Here is a 23,853-nt window from a genome sequence, read left to right as displayed (position 1 = left end):
CACTGAAGTCACATTATGATGTTATTTTAGTTTCATATATTATATAAAAATTTATACTTACAGTTGCTCTTTTAAAACAAATTTTGAATAATTTATATTAATTAAATAGCTAAATAGTTTATTTATTACAATAATATGGAATTAAAAAAAAGGATTTATATAAGAAATTTCAATTAATCACATTTTATTCATTAATTTAGTTCAATTAAAAATTATGTATAATCTATACTTTTTAATTATTTTTTTACATTATTTGAATTAATCTATTTAAATATTCTCTAAGAGCAATCAAATATTATAACCATTTTGCACCGCTTAATTTTCCAAGCATTTATAAAAACAGGACTAAACAAAATTTAGAACTATCCTTTAAAATGCATGTTTAGCCTATATATTTAATTTAGTAAAAAATATACGTGTTCATTTCAAATCAAAAGTGTTAAAATTCCTATTCAGAAAAAAAAAAAAAAAAAATCTTCAAACTCATCAAGGAGAAAATTATAAAGCCATCTACATATCATTATTGATAACACAGTCTCTTTTATAATTTTTGTTCTTAATGTTTACTAAATATCTTTAGTATAAAATAAGACTTTATTTGCAAATTATTGCAATGAATTTTGCTAAAATGTAACTAGTGAATGAATCTCTGTCATCCATAACATGCAAAAATATTACTTCCAAATATGTGATTTTAATGTTCATTATGAAAATAATTATTAATAAAATAAAATTGATTGAAAAAAAATATTTTTATTTTCATTCTAAAAATAGAAAATAATTATCTTTAACAAATTTTTAAAATCGTAAAAAGTGTAAGGAGATGACAGTAATATTCTAAGATCAAAATCATAGTACTAGAATATTTTAAAATCAGAATATTAGAATAGTTTTTAACGAATTTTAGGAAGTTTCTTTCTAGTGAACCTTCCTAATGTTAGAATGAATAGAACAATAATCTCTCTGATTGTCGTTCTATTTCAAGTGCCCCACGTTTTTGCGATTTTTATGTTTATCCCCAGCTTTTTGACAAAAATAACTATTTAAAACCAGTAATAAAAACTTGTTATTTAAAAAATCATTTAATTATGAATGATTTTTTTTATTTTTAATAAATTTCATAGTCCGTCAATGCAATTATTATGGAACTCGTTATCAATTTCTACTCAAGCTCAATATCAGATAACGCTCTCTAGATAGAATCAAAATTCAGTAAAAATTATCCTTGTTGTTTATAATTTAATTCTAAAATTACGAGTATTTCAGTATGAATACTGTCATCTATAACATAAAATTGTAGAATACTATCACCCATAGTAAGGGAAAATCCATAACAATCTTTAGAAATACAAAATTTGTAAATAGAAAAAAAAAAAAATCTAAATGAAAGCTTACGTAATATCTCCTTAAATATTACCGCTTCAGAAGCTATAATCACAGCAGTAAAATTAAATTTAATTGCTTTGTAAAGTGCTATAATAAATAGAAATATATAAAGTATTATCCCCGCCCTTTTCTAGCCCTGGATTCCCTGGTAACAACATGCAACAAAGCGTCAGTGCTACAGACCTTCCAAACTTGCCTGGCATGGACAGTCATCCTGGAATACCACCCATGCATTACCCCCATTATCCGATGAATCCCCATTTACCCCCTCATTATCCTTACCCTATGTACCCCCCTCCCCAGTTCCCTAATTACCCCCAGTATTTCGGGAATTCTTTCGCCAATCTGTCCAGTCAACCCACGACGACTGACGGCGACGTCAGTGACCAGTCGGAGGCTTCGTCCAGGCATCACGGCAGGAAGTATCCTTTCAGGAAAAGGGCGAAGAGAAGCCAGAGTGTGATGGTAGACAGAATGCAATATCCAGGTAAGAAAGATAGGAATCTCAAAATGTAAGAAATGTTTTACTTGTCTAATAAGAAGCAACTAGTTTCTCTTTCAATTTTATTTTTCTGAATACATTGGAGGATAAATAATGGACGAATTCCCCCCCCCTTTTTTTGTAAATTAAATTTTTGTTTCGTACAATAGATTCTAATATTTTTAAAACACTTTTATTGCTCTGTTTTACTGGGAGTTACCTCAGTACGAGAATGAGAAGCTTGAGTGGTTGTTTCTCGCTGAGCTGATAGATATAAAATTTTTGAAAAGTTGGCTACCCTTGCTGATGACGGAATGTAACTGCTACGGGTGAAGTTGTACCGTAGTCGGTGATGGATTTTAGGATTCAGTAATAATTCTCGTCAATGCTGTGGTGACTTCCATATCATTCAATTTTTCTGTATGCCATTGGGAGGTAGTAGTTAATTTGTGTATATTATATTGTGCTGAATGAATCTAATGATGATTTATAGATGTTTCTGTTTTGTTTATTTTATGAATCAAATGATTTATGATATCTAAATATATTTTTTGTATTTTTCTATATATAGATAAATCATGAAGGTATTTTTATTTTGTTTATCAGAAACTTGTTTGTTAAAGGTGATTTTAATCATTTTTTTTTATTTTATGACTCTGGATTATATCTATTATTTTAAGTATTCGGAATGAATAATATCAAAATATAAAAAAATTACCTCAGTTCTGAGCGCACATTCTTTCATTTTCTTGGACATTAAATAATCTATTTATCTTCTGACATACGCATTTAAATGAATTGCTATTATTACTGACTGATGAATACTGATTAATTTAAAAATCTTACACTGAAAAGGCTTAATAAATAATATATTTCATATTTATCATACCTTACATGAAAGATTTATTTCATATTTGAAAAAACTTAAGAAATTTTCAGAATGCATTTTATCAGCAGAGAGTTGAATGTATATCGTATATAGAAATCATTCAAGAGTTTGAGTACAAATCCCTTATTAAAATGGTACAAAAAGCGTTTTGTTGTGGAATCTCATTATATTCGATTCTAGACATATGTTATCAACTTTAATCTTTTTGAAATCCTCACATTATAACATTTGCCATCTTTTATTTTACTAACTGATTTAATTTATTATTTTCACAACATTGATTTTATGATAAAATGAAAATTGGTTACTGCAAACTAAAAATTATTTTTTGATCTAGTCTCAAAACTTTAGTGTAATTACTTTGATACTAGAAAATAGGTTGAAAATCAAAATAAACTCTTTTTGTTCATGCAACTTTACTTTTCAATATTAGATAAAACTAAATATTTTCATTAATACAATGTGTACCACGATAAAGAAAATAATATTTTACAGTGGACAAAAAAAAAGTTTTCCTTTCTTTCTTTTTTCCCCTCTTTTCTTTCTATCTTTTTTTTTTTTTTTTCAATTTTTATTTATTCGACATCAAATGTGTTGTGAGACATGATTGGTAAAATTATTTTATTTTTTATCAGTTTTTAGCATTTTTGATGTCGTTGACATGCTTTATCATTTTACTTCTATTAAAACTACACTTTGAAAGTATTTCCTTATAGATATCATATAAAATACATTGCATCGTCTCTCAGCACAATGCAACGTGGTTATAAAAAAAAAAAAAAATACCAATCGCGCACTTATGGTATTTTTCTTATGGTTTATGGTATGGTATTTTGGTATTTGGTATGATATTTTGGTGCATATTTGGTACATGGTACATATTTTCGAATGACATCTTTGGAAAATTTTAACGCTGAACACATGTCCCCCATGTGCACGAAATACGTTTATCAATCGTATGAAATTATTTTGCCTTAACTGAGCTCAATCACAAAATTTTCTAACAATGCCACCAATTACAATAATTTTAAAATATAATTATTTCCTAATTTCTCTTTTTTTTTTCTTAATTTCCAGGCCAATTCTATCCCTTTGGTCCTTTCCCACCTGGCTATGGTCCTGGTCCATGGGGAGCAGCACCCTTTCCTATGGAAGCTCCACCCTCTCCAGCAAGCTCGATTCGTTCTCTCAACAGAGTCGGGCGCACAAGACGCAGGAAAAAACTGACCAGTGAAGACGACGATGAAGAGTTCTCAATGTCCAGTTCGCCGCTTAGTCGACCTAAGTCATCGTCTTCGGAAAGACCAATGCCTGCCCAGAAATCCCCTTCTAAAGCTCCCAAATCCACGTCATCAGAAGAGGAAGAAAGTGATGAAGAGGATAAAAGAAGTGGAAGGAATAACAGAAAGGATAGGGTACGTAGCATTTATTTACTGTGTATTTTTGAAGTGAAAGTTATTTGGACATAAAGTAACTTATCATATTCAACATAGGAAATGAACTCAAACAAACAGTTTTAGAATATATAAATACTAATTTAAATTATGCTATCAGCAAACCATATAATTGTCTTTGCTCAGCTTTTAATATACGTAGAAGATGGTAATTCGACACATTTTACAATTTTTTTTATCCTATATGCACTCATTTCTTTATTGCGTTTTTATAAAAAATAATCAGGTATTTAAAATTAAAATGGAAGAAACAATAAATAAGCAAGCACAGATTTAGCGATATTAAACATTAGTTCATTTAAATTTCAAACAAAAAATCTTTTAATAAGTATAAATACTTTTGCTACTACTTTATTCATGTGTGGAATTTTAGCTCCATTTTTTTAGCTTGCTTTAAAATTTCATTTACAAAACAGAAATACTGAGAAATTTTACAGATATATTTCTTTATCATTCATTCCTACATTTTAAACTTTTAATATCTGAAATTTTAAAATTTTTCTTCTTTAATATGTGGTGGGTAAGATAATGGATAAGACGAACCATTTTGAAAAAAAAAAGTCTTTATTTCATGTCGACATGTAATTGATACTGAATGTTATTGCCAATATTGGCTTTTATATATGTACAATATATTAGAATTGCAGCTAAGATATATTGTCATAAGCAATATATGGGTATAAAAAAGCTAGTAGGGGTGATACTGGATAATCAATTAGGTTCGAGTCCTTATATCTCTTCAAATATTTTATATGCATAATAAATTCTTAAAAAAGAGATAGAATTAATTACTTCACTTTAAATGGTAAATGAAAATAAATACTCATAGAAACATTACTAGAACTGATTTTTTACAGACCTTGAGGAGAAATTCTGACCCAAGGAGGCTACCTTCTCCAGTTCCGAAAAGTCCACAGGTCGTCCACAAAAAGGTGTCGAAGCACAAACAGCAGGACACACTGAAACACGCTGACGCAGAAAACATTCAAGCGAGTATCAGTAAAATGGAAAGGGTGCCTTCTAGAGAGTCGAATCGTAGCAGGTACTCGGACGCTGAAGATGTACCCAGCAGTCCAATGAGAATGGACCGAAGATCGTCAAGGGAATCCAATGCCGGTTGGTTGAGATTAATAAAATCGTGTTTCTATAGTGCTGCATGAAAAAAAAGTTTAATTCTTTTATGCCAAAATTCAAGGTAACCTTAAAATGTTTTGATGGTACATGCTGACCTGATGGCTGGTTATGCAGAAAAAATTCGAACTGAAATGTCACAATTTTATGATGACTCTTGCATAGGCCGGTTTAGTATTTGTCCCGCCAGGTCGCACATTCTGTCACAAATGAGTTATGGAAGCCTAAAGCGAATAGGAAGAATAAAATAATCCATATTTTATGTTTTTCTTTAAATTCCTTAAATCTATTAAAGGAATTCATAAAGCATCAGAGCACAGAGCTAAAAACATGCTTTATGTAAAACAGTGCGCCTTTTTTATGGTTCTTGCAATGATTCCTAAAAACCTTTAATAGAGTAGAGCTTTAATTATAGGATTGTCAGAATCATTTTTCTGGGATAAAAAAGGAAATCAGCAAATAAAATCTTCAAAAGTAAAAACGAATAAAGAAGTGAAATAATTGATTTTAACCTATATGCTCAAATTTTGATATTTTAATTCATGACAAAATACAGGGTGTTTATAAAGTCCCGGACCCATTTTGATGTTTAATAACTCATAAAATAATAAAGATATAAACAAACTTATGGCATTTATTGATGGAATAACTCATATATTTTCCTTTTCAGGTTTGAATATTTTTACTTTTGTAAATATCGTCTGCGCGTGTGGTTAATTTCAGATAATTTCATTTTCCAGTCTAAATATCTGTACTTTTCTAAATATTGTCTGCTTATTAATTGCATTTTTCTCTCTTTTGTTTTTGGCAACTATTGCAATGTTATGTTTACTTTTGATGTGTTTGTTCTATGTAGTACTTTTGTATGTGATGTTTTATTCGAGCGGATATTAAGGAGAATGCATACATCACAAGAGAAAGCACAGATTTTATGGTGGTTCATAGAAATGAAATCGATAGTGCAAGCACAGAGAAATTTCAGAAGAATTTACCAAAAAGATCCTCCATCCAAAAACAGCATCTTGCGGTGGAAAAAGAATTTTCTAGAAATTGGAAGTATCGAAGATAAGAAACGTTCCAGACGTCCTTGCACAAGTGATTTTGATGTTGAGCGTGTCAGAGAGACATTTTTACACAATCCTAGAATATCTGTGAGATCAGCGGCAACAGAATTGGATATGCCAATTTCGACGGTGTGCAAGGTTATTAAGAAAAAATTAAGACTGCATGCATACAAAGTTCAAATTGTTCACGTTTTGGAACCGAACGATAGGCCTAGGAGGATGGCCTTTGCAACAGATATGCTAAGGAGGATAGAAGAGGCTGCTGATTTTCTGAAGAGCATGATGTTCTCCGATGAAGCATCCTTTCATGTTTCTGGCATTGTTAATCGCCATAATGTGCGCAAATGGCTCTGTGGATGCCGACATGCTTGCCGCTACCTGGCGTGAAATTGACTATCGACTTGATATTCTCCGTGCGACGAAGTGGGCACACGTGGAAGTTCATTGACAAGGGTCATGAAACTTTTTGAGTCTATTTAACCATTTATGTTATTAATTTAAATCTATCTTTATTATTTTATGAGTTATTAAACATCAAAATGGGTCCAGGACTTTATAAACACCCTGTATATATAAAATGTAAACAATATATTATTCTTATGAACATCAAATTAATACTCTATAAGCAAATTTCTGTTTCCCCCCACCCTAAGAAATACTCATGTTACCTAAATTATTCGATAATTAGCACCATTTATTCGGGATAATTACAATTTTACTGTAAAGGGTAATCGAATAATGAATCGCCCGAATTTTGAACAAACCGTATAATAAATGAAAATCTTTTGGAATTTTTTTCCAACAATAAAATCCTCTACTATTTATCACCCATAAAAAAATTTCTTTACTTATTTTACTTAGATATTAAATTTATCGATAAATATTTCATATTAAAATATTAACTAAATTTAATAGTTAAAAATCTATAAAAAATGTTGATTTAAAATTTCCAACTTTTGCTACGCATATAGAGTGACCAGGCGTCCCAAATAAGTTAAATTAATCCCCATTTCCAATTTTTCGTTCCTTATTAAAAATATATTCAAAATTTGAAATAGATACGCCGAAGTTTTACTTTTCTTTTATATAAATAAATAATTTATATCAAAAACTTTTTCTTACGTTTAATTTATTATTATTAATTTCAGAAACTTATTTTATCACAACAGTGTTTTTTGAAGAATTATGTTTCCCAATTTTATTGCACATAGAATGTAATTCCCTTAATATGACAAATTTTAAACGAATCGGTTTGATGCAAAAGTGGTAAAAGCATTAAGAAAATGTATTACTTAAGCTTCATCTCTTCGTACTTTTCAAATAAGTAATATATTTCATTCTTTCCGGATCATATTTATTAATTTATTTAACTATACGGATTTTTATTGATTTACTTTTCGGATTTCATTTTTCCTTCACGTTCCATTACCGCCTCGTAGTATGGGACATATCATGTTGAAAGTCAATTAATCTCATCATTTTGATTTTTCAGTCAATCACTCTATACTCTTACTATAACATAATAATATCAAATCATTCGGAATATCTTTTGTGGCGGGTTGTAAACAAATACAATAAATACTGTTGCAATTTTAACAAAGAAACAAAATATATTTCAAAATCAGAACATTTACCGATTTTGATTTCTGTTTCTATTTTCTAATCAGATGCAAACGATGCAGGCGTGTGGACTCCTTCGTCATCTTGGCAGTGCAAGCACTGCACCTTCATCAATCCTGCCGGCAACCGCATCTGCCAGGTGTGCTGCAAGACTGCCACGGTTGAAGACACTACTCTGGTGTCGAGTAGACCTAACAGTGCCAGTGCCAGTGCTAGTGCTAGTGCTAGTGCCAGTGCCAGCAGCAGAAAGCAAAGCCTCAGTTCAGAGAAAAGTTCCTCTTCTCCGGAGAAACGTCTGGAAGAAGAGGAGGAACGGGGTGTCAACAAAGAGACGCAGGATATGGCGGTGCTCAATACGGCACTGGATGAAGCAGAAAAAGTATATAATATAAATGGAATTCTTATTTTTATTTAACATTTTATCGACGAATAATCTGTCGTTCTCTGAAACATTGAGTCGATGGGTTTAAAAGTATATAGTGACCAATTGTAAGCGGATAGTGCAACTTAGATTTTTCGACACTTGGAATTTCGATCTAGATTAATTAATTGGACCGTTTAAATTGAAAGAAAAATTCTTAGAAAAACTTCTCTCACATTTATATGGAAAAACGTGTTTTATTGTTCAAAAAATTGAAAAACTTTTTGATTTTTAAATGAAAAATTAAGTTAATACAAGAAGCTGAAATAAATCAGTTTCATGTATATATTTTATGTTCTTTAAAATCCAGTGCTAACGATTAATACAGGATATTTTAATTATTTTAATTAACCCTTGGCACTCGGATGGTGCTTTTCAATCTCCATTCAAGACGGTGTATCATTTTGACGTTTTATTTGTTTATTTTTTTAAATTCTGCTTTTTTAAAAATACATAAAGAATGGTAAGAAGATGTAGATTAATTTTTCTGTAAAATTCAATTTAAAACTATAATAAACTTTTTTTTATGACAATAAGCAAGTCCTTGTATTAGCTGAATGATTTTGCATCGAATTACTTTTCCGAGTGAAAAGGGTCAATATGCCACATTCGATTTTCCAATGAACTTTGAACCCTACAAAATATCATGGTTTATTCGCCTTTAAATGATAAGCATCTGACGACTCGAAATTATCTGCATCGTCACTGTGCGGTTAAAATGTGACAGTTTCTTTGTGGCAGTCCAATGATTTTGATATATTTTTCAACACAAAGAGAAAATCTTTAATTGAAATTCAACACTAATTTTATATAAATAACAGTTTTAGTACTATCTGGAAAATATGCTAACCTTTTATTCCCCCGCCGACCTAGCTTTTTCAGAAGGGCTCAATGCGAGATGGCAAGGTGGAGACTTTCCAATGTTTACTAGAAATTGCACTTGGCATGAGTAGAAGTTAGTAAATAATAAAATCCAAAAACATAGAAATATAAAAATAATGCTTATTAATAAACTTATGTATATAATAAATAAATAAATATGCACGAAAAATATAATTTTATAAAATTCATATGACCTCATCAAAAAATATGCGAAGAATTAGGATGCGCATAAAACCATCACCAAGAAAGAAACCGAAGTTTGTAATATAAATTTAAAAAGGAAAAAGATAGAAAACAGAAAAATTATTTTGTACTTAAATAAAAAAAAAATTTAAAAAAAACGTCACAAATAAAATTTTAAAAAAGGAGGAAAAAATGAAAGTTAAATGTGTCAACCACTAGTACAATCTGGTACATATGGAGTCATTGATTTGAAATATAGTTTTAATTTTAAAGATTTCATTCTCATTAAAGACGAAATTTCTTTTTTAACTTGGAATTTTCAATTAAATATAATAATAAATTGAGTTATTTGCTGTGAAATGAAATAGTAAGAATGGGAAAATCAGTTCGGCAGTTTGTTCTAATCTTTTGTAGAATAAAGATACATATGAATACTATCCTAAATATTAATCTATATTTTTAAAGCATGCACTTTTTTCTACTTCCTTGCTCTTAATTTTTCTGCGATCTACTTTAATAAAAAAAAGAAATATAAAATTATTTTATTGTTTTCACTTTTGAAGGTTATTTCTAAATTAAAATTACCTAGTTGAACTGTATGTATCCAAATATAAGAAATTTAACACCTTTTTCATAGTATGAATGCTGAATTAATGATTTTTTGTAAAGTTTGTTTTAACATATTTCCATTTTCAGGAAATAACACGTGGACTCGAAGAACTAATGAAATTAAAAGAAGATTTCAAAGTTCCTAAATCTGAAGAAAAACCTTCTCACTCGTCCCCAAACAAACCTCCAACAATACCAGAAGCCTCTTCCTCCAAACCAGTTTACAAATCTTCTGGTAAACTAAGGACTAGTATATTAGATAAAATCATACCACCAAGCAAACAAACCACTGCATCAACTTCCACATCAACCGAAACACAAACTGGTCCTAATTCAAAAACTGACAGAATCATTGAAGCCAGGAGAGCATCGACATCTTCCACAACTTCTGATGCCTACAACTCTCCAATTGCCCAAAGTCCACAACTTGAACGAATGGACATAGGTCGCAACAGCCAAAAGGGTGCCGTCAGCAAGTCTGGTACACGCAAAGAAATGTCCTGTCAAACTCAACCAGACGATCTAATGGAATATTACGACAGGAAAACTGCTGAGGAAGAAGCCTTTTTAGGCAATGCCAGGTATGGGCCTCGTTACGGGGATAGGATGGACGTTGCACAGTCACCTACTTCATTTATGTATGATAGGGGTTTTGGTATGATGCAGAGGTCCCATTCGAGACAATCGTTGTTCACTGGACGGTTGAATGATTTTGGACCTATGGATTATGGGTTTGGTGCAAGGCCTATGTACAGAAGTGTGAGTCGAAGTTCTTTGACTGGAGACTATCCGGTAAGATATTTATTTAACAATATTTGAATTGCTTTCTTTAAGGGGGGATGTACATTTAAATTCAAATATTCTAAATTGGTTATTTGGTTAATTTGTGGAGAATAATCGAAAATTAAAATCATAATACTGACTTCTGATGAGTTTCAAAGACTAATTATATAATTAATTATTATTTACTTAACTAAATAGTAAACTAATTAAGGAAAATTCTTCATGAAATTATTTAAATATCACGGTGTAATTCAATAGTAGTAAAGTATAGATAGTCAAATTAGAAACAAACATTAATTTTTTTGAAAACATTTATAAAGCTCTTTCGATTAATAACAGAAAATATTACATTTTATCTGATGAAAATAGGCATGCAAATTTTCATTGTTCTCCTAATTAAAAACCTCACTTCGTTTAATAATATTATAACATTTTAGATTTAAAAGTACTTACATCTTTTTCTAAATTTACATTCGCTAGCTATGTGTCATATGAATTTATTTAAAAACCATGTTCTTTTAAATGTTTGAGAAATTTAATTCAACTAATGAGTTTCTATTAAACGCTTTATAAATATTTAGAGAGCATTTAACTCAATAAGATTTTATCTTTTCGCAAAAAAAAAAAATGTTTCTTGTAAAAGATATTTTAAAAGTACGATCAAATTTCTATTAAAAAACAATAATTTAAATATAATTTCAAACTAAATATATATATATTTATTATAATTACATAAAATATCTTTCATATTCTTTTTATTTCTTAATTAAAATCTAATAAATTTATTGTTAAATGTCCTTTAAAAGAATCTATTGTATAATTATGCAATACATTTTAGAAATTTTTTAAAAACTGAATTGAAAATAATATTGAATACTAACTTTAATATAGTAAAAAATTTATTTAATATTCAATAATTTATTATTAAATTCTCAAAAATAAAACATTAAATTACAAAGTAGTGTAAAAATGTACTGTATGTATAATAGGTATATCATTTAAAAAAAATAATTTGATGCTTTCAGGAAGGAAGGCTTTCCGAATTCAGCAACTTGAGAAAACCAGAATACTATCTCAGCATGGAAGAACTTGTGGAAAGACGTCGGCAGGAAGCTATGAGAGTCCAAGGTTTAGAGCTTGTTCGAATGATACGAGTAAGTTCATTTTTATTATGCAGAATGATTGAAAGAAACGAATAGGTCCATTTTCAAAATGTAGAATGCACCTCTTTGTGGACGGGATGAATAAATTCTCTTTCGAAATGTAACTCTCTGTTTGAATGACACGAATCAGTCAATTTTCAAAAGCTGAAAGCATTATTAGTATTATTTGAATGATGTTAGTACATCCATTTTCAAAGGGTAGAATGATCCTCTATCTGACTGATACCTGCACACCCAAATTTTAGAATGCTTGAATGCTACGAATTCAAATTATAGAATGAATGCTCGAATGATACGAATTATGTTCCTTTGTGAAATATAGAATGATCATCATTTATATTTATGTAGCAACATAAAAATGAAAGAAAAATTTTCTTTGCTTATCTGCTTTTTAATTCATGAAAAAAATTTAAAAAATAAAATATTTTTAATTAAGAAGTTGCGAAGAATTTATCTTTGGTAAAAGCTATGAAATAAAAGAAATAAATTCTCTTTCGAAATATAATCTCTGTTTGAATAATACGAATAAGTCAATTTTTAAAAGATAAAAGAATTCTTTGTTTAAATGATGATAGTGCGACCATTCACAAAGGGTAGAATGATCCTCTACTTGGCTGAAAATGCGCATAGAAATTATGGAATGCTTGAATGATACGAGCTTAAATTACAGAATGAATGCTTGAATGATATGAATTCAAATTATGCAGTGAATGCTTGAATGATACGAATTAAGTTCATTTGTAAAGTGTAGAATGATCCTCAGTTCATTTATATTTATGCAAAAACATAAAAACGAAATAAAGATATCCTTTGCTTTTTCTACTTTTTAATTCATGATAAGATATTAAAAAAAATATTTTTAATAAGAATTGGGAAGAATTTATCTTTAAATTGGAAAGGTAAGAGCTATGAAAGAACATAAACTATAAAAATTATCGAATTCTTTAAATTTAGATTAGTAAAAAAAAATGTAAAAAACAAAATTTCAAATACAAATCTATCAAATAATGCAAGATTTATTCAATTATTCTTCACTGTTGCTTCGATGTTAAATCTAAGAAATCTGCATATCATATAATTTCTATTCTTCTTTGAAATGGAATAACCACACTAGCTATTCTACTCAGCCTAATTAAGGCATTCGGATAAATCTGATTGACAGGACCGCCGCGACAGAACGCGGAACTAAGGTTAAGTCGGAAGGGTTATCACTGGGCATATTACAGCCCTTCCCGAGGGAAGCAGGTCCTGCATCGATAGGTGATAGCCGACCCCCATCATTTCTGTATCCACCAGTGTGGCGAGAACCAATCCCTATTCCGAAAGCTCATTTCTAAGATGCCCTCTGGTTGGGGAGGGGGGCGGAGTTTTAAATGGAATAAATGAGCCAGTGATATAAATCCTATATGTTTTTTTTTGTACAATTTTCAGCACAAAAAGCATATAATAAACAAATACAAATTCGCAATTTAAATTTTATTCCGCAATCAAAAGTTCACAATTTGTTTTCACTGCAGGAGGCTGAACAGCAAGGCTTCACTGCCGACGACATCCAAGTCGCCCTGAACAATTGTGGGAAGCAGAACCCTCTGGAATGGCTACAGGAGAACTGGAAGATCATGGTGGAAAATGTCATCGCTTTGTCGACGAGTTACGCGAACGACAAGAAAGAAAATGACATCGGCACTGTGAGCGAGAACGAGGCGAGGGAGGCTCTGAGGTTGCACAAAGGCCATATCTGGGCATCGGTCACGGAATGCGTGGAAACGCGCCAAAGAAAGGTGAATGCATTAAACAATTTTAACAAATAGTTTCGAATTCCTAGATTTAGATATATTTATGCCTGTGAGATCTCCTTTCTTTTCTCCTTTCATATTCTCCTTTTTTATATGAAAATTTAGTAGATTCCAACCATGAAAGGCCTTATGTATCTGTGTACGTGTATGCATCAGTGGACCTTAATTTAGTTTAATTAGGCGTAATTACGCAATGAAGAACCAGCCAAACCAGCTAAAACGAGCATTATATAATTAATTATGAAAAATTAAATATATTCCATCCTTTTGCTTAACAGATCACAGGGCAATGTAACTGAAAAATAAATCATTTGCAAACGCATGAAGATTAGAAAATCCCATTTTTTGCAAAACAAGTAGAAATGTTACTGGAGTTTTTTTTGTTTTGTTTTTTTTTTGTTCATGAAATAAAGATTTATGTTCAGCATATATTATGATTACAAACATACAGATATATTATTAGGAGAATAGGTTTATGAGTGTTCAGTATGTCTTCTTTCAATTAGGAGCTCAATTATCAAGCGAGGAATGATACTTTGACTCAGCACTAATTGACAGTTTTACTTCTTATATTCTGTCATACCATCAAAAATACTGTTTATTTTATGCAAAAAAAAATGTGATTCATTATCCAGAAGTTATATTCTTAAACTCACTGAACAATCATGAATCATTACTTCCCTCTTTTACATTTAAGTATAGTATAACATTATTCCGTCAACAGCAGAACAATAGTTAATGGTTTAAACTGTATATAATATACAGTTAATGAATACAGTCAAGGTATACAGTCAATAAATTTTGACATAATACAAAAAAGCGGTTTAATTATATCCACTCTTTCTGCGCATACATCATTCTTTTTTATACGCTATCTGCCAATTATTGATTAAAAAGATTGGCTTATTGATTTTTAAGCTGTCCCATGATTCCTAATCGTCCTGCATTTATTATGGAAAATATAGTATTCGAATTCTTTCGATTATGTTTTTCTAAAGCAGTTGTACTTCGAAATGTGTTCTTTCAGAATGAACTTACAATATCATGCTACAGCTTTCAATGGTAACAGTCAAATATTTTCATGCTAGATTGTTTCCAGAATTTTGGAATTTCAATTTTACTTTAGATATCATAATCGTTATAATAATGCGATTTAAATCAATTCGAAATCGATCTAAAATCCTAAAGTTATCGATTTTAACAATGCGCTCATATTTCAAATTTCTTATTTATTGAAAATTTTATTTTACGCAATACGACGTTTTTCAACGAATTTAGTGCCATTTGATATCAGAAAACTTCGCAAAATCTGCAAATAGTAATTTCTTGTCTCCTTTTTGGTTTATTTTATTCTAACTGCCAGATTTATAAAATTTTCATTCCTTTTAATTTAAATGAGAGGAAAAAATCAGTGCTTTAAAATTTTTTTCAAACAGTTCTCATTGTACTTTAGAAGTCCGGGCAATTAAAAGCTATAACCAATATTTTATTACATTTTGAAAGTTGCAGTAGATTTACATGAATTTTAAAAAAAATTAATTTAATTCTGTTTATATTATTTAAGAGTCGATAGTCTAAAAACTTTATTTATTAATCTAATTAAAATAATTTGAAAGGATCAAAACTTGTTTTGTATTATGTATTTAAAATAAAACAAAAACGATTCAGAAATTAAAAATATTAATAATTTTCTATATTTAAAAAAAATTGACGTTTAATCTTCTTCAAGAAAACTTAAGCAATTTAATAAATATTGACTTTTTGTTTTTATTTCAGTTTCTGGAACTCAAAGCCCGTGGAAAATTCAGCTCTAAAGATATCACTGATGCTTTGACTTCTAGTCAAGGTGACGTAGAGCTGGCATACGCTAAGCTCACCAAATCTACATCAAAACCTTTTTTAATGAGGATTTGGGGAGCAGGAGAGGGAGCTCAAAACAAAGACGGTGCCTTACCAAAGTCATCTGAATTTATCAGGAATCAGGTTGAGACATACCAAAAAGAGTACAATGATGCAGATGATGTCCAGAGTGATGAACTTTGGGACGAAGAAGAGGAAGATGTAGAGTGGGATGACGACTACGATGAGCAGGAAGATGAAGATGAAACAGAGGACATAAATCTTCAGACATGTCGTGATGATGGCTGTTTCACTTCTGACATAACAACGCCTGATAGTGACAGAAGTGATTACTGCGACGCCTTTGGAACGAATACGTTGGAAAGGAACCTCCCATCACCAGGTAGTGATACATTTTTTGTGATACCTGACACCAAGGAGACAAAAAAGAGTAATGGACTTCTGAGCAAATTGGCAGCCCTTAGAAAAGAGGGTAAAAATCCAAAGAAATCCGCGTCGAAGTTTTATGATGAAGAAATGGAACCTACATCTGATACTCAAGATGATGTTGAAGAAGAAGAGCAACAGAAGTCATATAATCCATTAAATGTAATCAAGAATACATTTTCGGCTATACGTGATACAGTTAGTGGCTCTTCTAAGAGTGAGAAAAAGTTGCCATGTGCTGCACCTGAGAGAAGGACTATAATCGTTAGAGGACAAATTGCTCATGAGTCTTTGAGTGATGATAAGAAGGACAAAGAAGAAAAACCGAATTCTTTTGAGTCATTGAAAGATGAACCTTCAAGCAGTAGAGAAATACCTGGTAAAGAGACTGGAGCGATTCCCAAGCATTCAAATGTAAATACTGCACCGAAAATTGCAGAAAAAACAGAATCAATCTCTAAAGAAATGGAAATTCAGAAAAATATAGCCGATACCGATAACGCTGTTAAAGAAATACGTTCTGCGCTGGAGGCAGATTCTTTAAAAGATTCTACTGGAAGTAAATCGCCACTTTCACGAAGTCCTAAACCTAAATTAAAAGAAATAAATCAAATTAAGAAATCGATTGAAGAATTGAGCTCCACTAAATCTAGTTCTGTACAAAGTCAAAATCTCTCAACCAAAAATAACTCAAAATTTATGAATATTGAAGAACCACCAGCAGAAAAAAGAAAAAGCCCCAGTCCTAGACTTGAAGTTAATTCTAATCAAAATCAAAATCTCTCATCTAAAAATGACTCTCTAAAGAAAATTGAAGCACCAGTAGAAAAAAGAAAAAGCCCAAGTCCTAGACTTGAAAAAGAAGATTCTTCTAATAAAAATATTGACAAACAAATTACAAATGATTCTAAATCGAATTTAAATCAAATATCCGAAGATAGAGCGACCACTAAAAACGAGAAACAAAATCAAATATTCAAAAATACAAATGTCACTATAAAAGATAATTTAATGCCAGAAAATGTAGCTGCAATTAAAAAAGAGAAACAAGTTTTGGAAAGTAACGATAGCAACAGAACTACGCCTGACTTAGCTGAACATCCACCGGTTTTTTCTACCGTAAAAAGTGACAAAACTCCGTTGATTAAAGAATCCGTTGAAACAGAAGAAAATAAACAGGGAAATAATAAAAAATTTGGGCTCGACAAAAAAGAAATTCCAAATGCACAAAAGAAAATTAATTCTTCTAAAGAAAGCAATGTAATTCAACAAGAACAAGAAACTAAAAATGATATTCCGTACATAGATTCTACTACAAATCTTGATGAAGTGTCCGAGATAGTTATTCAACCTTCGACATCTAATGATAAGAATATCTTAAAAGAAATCAAGAAAAATAAAGAAGAAGAATTAGAGTTACCGAATAAGCAACATGAAAAAACTGATCTAGAAAATTCATCGAATAAGCTTAATAAGATTACCCATGCTAATTCCAAACAACATTCAGATAAGAAACAAGAAAGCAATTTTGTTACGAAAGACGTACCTAATAAAACAGCCGAAGCCACCAAACCTATTAATGGGCAGCAATTAAATTCAGTCGAACAAGACCATTCTTCAGATAGGCTTAATCAGGCTTCCACTGATTTGAAACAACTCAAAAACAAGAAACATGAAGAAAGTAGTGCAAATGTCTTAAAATCTGAGGATATTACTGAACCTAGTACCAATGAAAGTAGTAAAAATTTAACTGAAAAAGTGAATAAAAAAGATAATAAAACTTCAAAGCAATCTACTTCAGAGCAAAAGTCAAATTTGAAAGATATAGATGACGCTAAATCCTCTTTTCAAAATAAGCAGAAGTATGACGAAGAAGATAATATGAAGTCTAATTTAAAAACAACTGATCAAAGTGAAAATCAGCAATCACTGGATAAAATCATGGCATCTTCCACTGCAGAGACGAAGGAAACAAATGAATCAAAAAGAAGCTCACCTGTATCTCCACCTTTAGTCTCGAAGGAAAATGCTATTGAATCTGACTCTACCTTACCTACTAGCATTAATTCACAATTATTAAGAAAGCAAGAAAACAATACAAGCAGGGATTCTAATAAAACATCAAAAATTGAAGTTGATCACTCTAATGCCAAACAAGAAGCATCAGCTCTAGTTACTAATGAAACTATTGTTGATGTACCTGTAATTAAACCATCAACTTCTCAGATGGCTGACAATAACTTAGAATCCAATGAAAACGTAATTAGTGCTGGGGCTTCCGAAGAAGTGAGTATGCCCGGTGATAAAAAATCTTCATCTACACAATTTTTTGATGATGAAACTTCAAAATTGCAAAATCTACAATATGGAAATGAAGAAGAAATTTCTATAGAAGGTAAACAGTCTTCACAGCCAGACAAATCTTCTAAGGAAGAACCATTAACTGCTGCTTTAGAAGGAACTAACAGACCTGTCGAAACGACTTCATCGACTGAAACTTCTTTATCTAAAGAAATTTCTGAAGAAAACTCTTCATCATCTGCTAATTCAAATAATTCAGCTTCTCAGGATAATGCTGAACTTCTTCCTCCTTCATCATCTGAAAACGATAAACTTTTGAAAGCTGACAAAAAGAAAACAGCAGATGGTACAAAATCACCAAATGAAAGAAGTACATCCCCATCCATAAAAAGTATTTCACCTACATCCACCGAAACACCAAAGGATGTATCTGCAATTGCTGATGAAAGTCAAGCTTCAGCAAATCAATCAAGTACAGAAATAATTTCTGATAAATCGATTGAATCAAAGGAAACAAGAACTGATGCTAAAGCCGTTCCTTTAGAATCTGATAAAAGTCGGCCCAAAACAATTTCTGCAGATATTCCGAATACTTCTAAAGAAGAAGAAGAAATTCCAGACAAACGCTCAGAATCAACGAAAGTAGATACTTCGAATATAGATTCTGCTTCAACTTCACAGCTAGATTCTATAAAGTCCACTCAGAACTCTGAAACAATAAGCAATGAACATTCCAAAGAATTACGGCAAGAAAATGATGCAAAAATAAATAGTACAAATGATTCCAAGTCTTCCATAAACGACGATGAAAATAGCTCTTATGATTCAAAAGACTCTAAATTGCAGTCAACATCTACTACCACAAAACTGGAAACAGATGATAATAATGAAAAGTCCACAAATGATGATGATGAAGAAGAAGAAGAGGAAGAAACTGAATCATCTGATAATAGTAGACAAAGTAGTTTGGAGCCGCCAAGTCCTGTGGAAGCGCTTAGAAATAGGTTTGAAGGACTAACGAATGGAAACGCTGGCACCATCCGACCTGCAAGCCCTTACCGACGTATGTCCTTTAGGTCAACGAAGGCTGCTATTGCCTTAGAAAGGACAAGGGACACAAGCGTTGAAAAACCATGGTTCGCTCCTAAGCCAGCGACAGAGCAAAAGAAACCTCCACCAAAGCGAAGTATCAAGCAGCAACTGGAAATTGATGTAAGTTCTACATGCAGGTATATGCCAATTCTGTATTTCTGGTTATACAATACAATTCAAAAATTATTCCGTAAATTTTCTTGATTGTCTAACTCATGACTCGCTTAAATATTCTAATGTTCCACAATTCAAATTTTCAGAGAAAAGTGCGAAAAATGGTGGCTGACAGGAAAGTTCGCACATACAGAAAGGCGGAGATCGTAGTGCAGTTGCTGGACTTGAATTTCGAAGAGGAAGAAGCTATCCAAGCAGCTAACGAATGTTCAACTTTGGAACTAGCCATTAGTTTTCTGCAGCAAGACTGCTTACTATGTGCCGGCAAATATCCAGTTTCACAGGTAATGAAAGGGGAAAAAAAACACTAAAATCACGAACTTAAGTACAGTGAAATTTTTAATTCAAATTTGTCAGTTTTTTTTTTTTTTTTTTTTTTTTGCTTTTTTTAATACTATTAATTAAAATACCAATCCTATTTTTGTTAAGCTAAAGACTGTCGTAATAAAATTTTGATTTTATTACTGAATAGTTTTTATTATTTAAATTCACCACATTCTGCGTCCTTAGTGATTATAAGTAAATAACTTTTCTGACATTTATTCGTTCGAAGACTGTATTACTTTAAAATTTATTCAACAAAAAATTAATTCAAAAAATATTATTATTTTTTTTTTAATTTTGAATTTATTACTAGAGAATTATATTGAATGCTTTATTTCACAATAACTATATACATAATACTATTTATCATTAAAATCATTTACTTATTTATTAAAATAATTGCTTTTTAAAATAAGCAACACTTCTTTTTAATTCTTAATAATGATTACAATACAGTAAAAAGTAATTATAATTATGAATTTATTTATTGATTACATATTGGAGCTGTTATTATTAACTAGATATTATTAAAATGATTTCAGATTAAAAATAAATCTTAGTTATTATTTTTAATTTAAAAGATCCAATTTTCTCTTGCATTTTTTTATTTTTAGAAACAGTTTTTCATATTGGAGCTGTTATTATTAACTAGATATTATTAAAATTATTTCAGATTAAAAATAAATCTTAATTACTATTTTTAATTTAAAAGATCCAATTTTCTCTTGCATTTTTTTATTTTTAGAAACAGTTTTTCATATTGGAGCTGTTATTATTAACTAGATATTATTAAAATTATTTCAGATTAAAAATAGATCTTAATTACTATTTTTAATTTTAAAGATCCAATTTTTTCTTGCATTATTTATTTTTAGGACCAGTTTTTCTTCATTGAAATTTTTGGAGAAATCAATTATTTTTTATCGTGGGTCCCTTCAGATTCAGAATACCTTAGTTTTAGTGCAATATCAAATAAAGAACATAAATTCGTATTGAATCAAGAATCTAATTGTTAAAGATTGATTTTATGTTCGTAGATGATTTCCATGGTGCACTGTCCTCACAAGGCCTGCCGAGAGTGCATTCGAGCTTACTTCACAGTTCAGATACGAGACAGAAACATCATGGAGCTCCTTTGTCCATTTTGTAACGAACCCGACATCTTTGACGAAGATATTGCGCAAGACTATTTCAATCATTTGGATATCATGGTAATTAAATCATGATAATCAGGGTATCAGTAAATTAGAGAAATTTAAGATATTGAAAATAGTATTTAGCACATTTTATATAATTACAGATAATTCAAAATTCACTTATATCGTACAATAAATGTTACTCATGTAATTATTAGAATGTCCAATGCAAGAAAATAATCAAGATGGCATTCTGATGAACATTTGTCATATTGATGTGAACTTTTAAGTTTGCTTACTTACCTGCCTAGCCAATACAACCTATTGATTCAGACATTGAAATAAACGCAATGCAATTCATGCAAATGCAAATACAAGCACTACATTAAATAAAAATTAATCAATTCCATTATTAAGGGAAAGGTGGTAACATGATAAGGTCCGGCTTAAATATTCGGCTATTATTATTATTTGTGATGAGATCGATATGCGTTTATGGACAACTGACGACAATATTTTTAATTTGGCCATGTCGGTTTCCTTATTAATGGAAAAGTATCAAGAAACTTCATAAAATACAAAAATTCAAAACAAATTCAAAAGACAAACAAGTGCCTACTGGAGTACTAGTGGTAACAATTATGAACCCTTGAAATGAGAAAAGAAGTAGATATCAGATTCTTATCACTACTGTTCTGAATTAAATCAATTATTATCACATGAAACATCAAAAGTGCCATGCTAGCTTTATTTTGGAATCCACTTCACTTCGATAATGATCTTATATCTGATGATAATTAATAATTTTATGATCTTGATCTGATCTTAATCTGATGATAATTGATATGCACAGTGATGTTTCTCATGGGGCTGCGATGTCACGCGAATTGATTATATTATATTATCTTTTACATATAGCCTGCAGTTAAATATTTAATTAACTGAATTTAGTCAGTTATGCAAAATTTAATTAATACTAATTCATTGCTCGTCTATTTGTATTTCTTAATTAATATTGAAAAAATAAAAAAAAATAAAAAAAAATCTTTTTTTAAAGACAGCTGTAATTTGTAGATGATTTCCGTTTCAAATTAAGGGTACATTTTTGAACAAATTATAAAAATTATAGCTCTGAAATAAGTCTTTGGACAATGGGCATTTAAGGTAAACAAATAAAAAGCTCACTAATAATATATATGGCGTAAAAATTTTTCAATAATTATATCTTAAAAAATATTGAAAATGTAGCCTTGATTTCCAAGCGTTTCCAAATAAAATCAAAATCTAAACTTTTTGTTGTCATTTTTCATTACATTTATTCCAATAATTTTTCATAGTTAAAATGAATTAAAAATAATTTTTAAAAGATATACGAATTCATTTTATTGACATAAATTTAAGGATATTATTAGTCTGATTCTTAAATAAATTATTTGATTATAAATCATGTAAACAGTATTTAAAGCTGCATTGTGATGATTTTTTCCCTAAATATTATTTTCATATCGATAAACTCTTAGTTTAATTAAAACATTCTCTTTATCGTAGCTGAAAAAGTTGGTTGATCCTGAAATTCACGAATTGTTTCAAAGAAAATTGAGAGATCGAGTGTTGATGCGTGATCCCAATTTCAGGTGGTGTTCACAGGTAGATATTTTTTATTCTATTCCATTTTACTTTCAATTAAACATCCTAGATGGCAGCACCAACTATAATACGCAAATCATGTTTGCTACAGATTCGTGAATGATATCAATTTTTTGTACCTTCTGTTCATTTAAATTTTAACTTTTCCTATTCTTGCTACGCTTAAAATAAAGATGTACTTTTTCTGAATTTATGAAACGTACTGACAATATATTTGACTCTGTGTCCATTTACAATACAATTCCACATCCTTTCTTTTAAAATTGTTTAGTTAATTTCGGTTCACCTGGCGTATGTAATTCTTGCAAATATTCTCTAAAGCTTCTAGCTAAGTTATTCTCCTACACTTAGTTGTTTGACGTCAGAGATTTGTTGAATTTTAATGAAATGTTTCGATTTTCTTAAAATAATGCACTATTTTATCCTTCATTGCAGTGTTCTTCGGGTTTCATAGCGATGGAGAATCTAGCGAGACTGGTCTGCCCAGACTGTAATGCTGTTATGTGTGCATCCTGCAGGAGACCTGTAAGTTATAGCATGCCACGAAACATTCTTCTACAGTATGCGTTGAATTCAGATTTGATTATTCTTTTACTTGACAGTGGGAGAAGGAACACAATGGTATTTCTTGTGAAGCTTTTGCCGCTTTGAAAGATGCAAACGACGTTGAAGCTCAAGCTGCTGGATTAGCCAAGCTTCTTACTGAGGATGGCATTGGTAAGATTATATCTTGATTATTTTATTTCCATGTTTAGCCCCCCTCCCCCGATACTCAAGGAATCCATAATGCCTTACGGGATATAATATACCAAAAAACGCTACTCTTGCAGCAGAGTTTGTGCTGTAACCCTTTTTTTAAGTTTTAGCTCTGATGTCTGCAATTGTTCTATTAAGCTGCAGCTCTGAGACCTAATAGACAAGCCGCCACTGTGTCTTCAGTATGTACATGATGCTAATGCACCAAAAATCCGACATCGCACTCCAAATCAAAGACCAAACACATTCCATCTGGTTTAGTTCGAATATTAGCA

At 30.5% G+C, this 23,853-nt stretch overlaps 1 protein-coding gene across 2 annotated transcripts in view; it reads left to right on the top strand.

The window, feature by feature from the left end:
* LOC129971239 (E3 ubiquitin-protein ligase lubel-like) overlaps window positions 1-23,853 on the top strand; it is a 71,029-nt gene that overhangs the window by 35,833 nt on the left and 11,343 nt on the right. For both annotated transcript variants that reach the window (XM_056084833.1, XM_056084832.1), the window contains exons 7-19: window positions 1,521-1,873; window positions 3,834-4,171; window positions 5,068-5,326; window positions 8,073-8,404; window positions 10,208-10,912; window positions 11,929-12,057; window positions 13,584-13,847; window positions 15,639-19,661; window positions 19,802-19,999; window positions 21,077-21,250; window positions 22,724-22,822; window positions 23,258-23,347; window positions 23,425-23,539. In XM_056084833.1, the coding sequence (XP_055940808.1) occupies window positions 1,521-1,873; window positions 3,834-4,171; window positions 5,068-5,326; window positions 8,073-8,404; window positions 10,208-10,912; window positions 11,929-12,057; window positions 13,584-13,847; window positions 15,639-19,661; window positions 19,802-19,999; window positions 21,077-21,250; window positions 22,724-22,822; window positions 23,258-23,347; window positions 23,425-23,539 (7,079 nt within the window). The remainder of the gene's footprint in view (window positions 1-1,520; window positions 1,874-3,833; window positions 4,172-5,067; window positions 5,327-8,072; window positions 8,405-10,207; window positions 10,913-11,928; window positions 12,058-13,583; window positions 13,848-15,638; window positions 19,662-19,801; window positions 20,000-21,076; window positions 21,251-22,723; window positions 22,823-23,257; window positions 23,348-23,424; window positions 23,540-23,853) is intronic.

The sequence above is a fragment of the Argiope bruennichi genome, chromosome 6, assembly GCF_947563725.1.
Source record: "Argiope bruennichi chromosome 6, qqArgBrue1.1, whole genome shotgun sequence".
Taxonomy (NCBI): Eukaryota; Metazoa; Arthropoda; class Arachnida; order Araneae; family Araneidae; genus Argiope; species Argiope bruennichi.
This window is presented reverse-complemented; position numbering and strand designations above follow the sequence as displayed.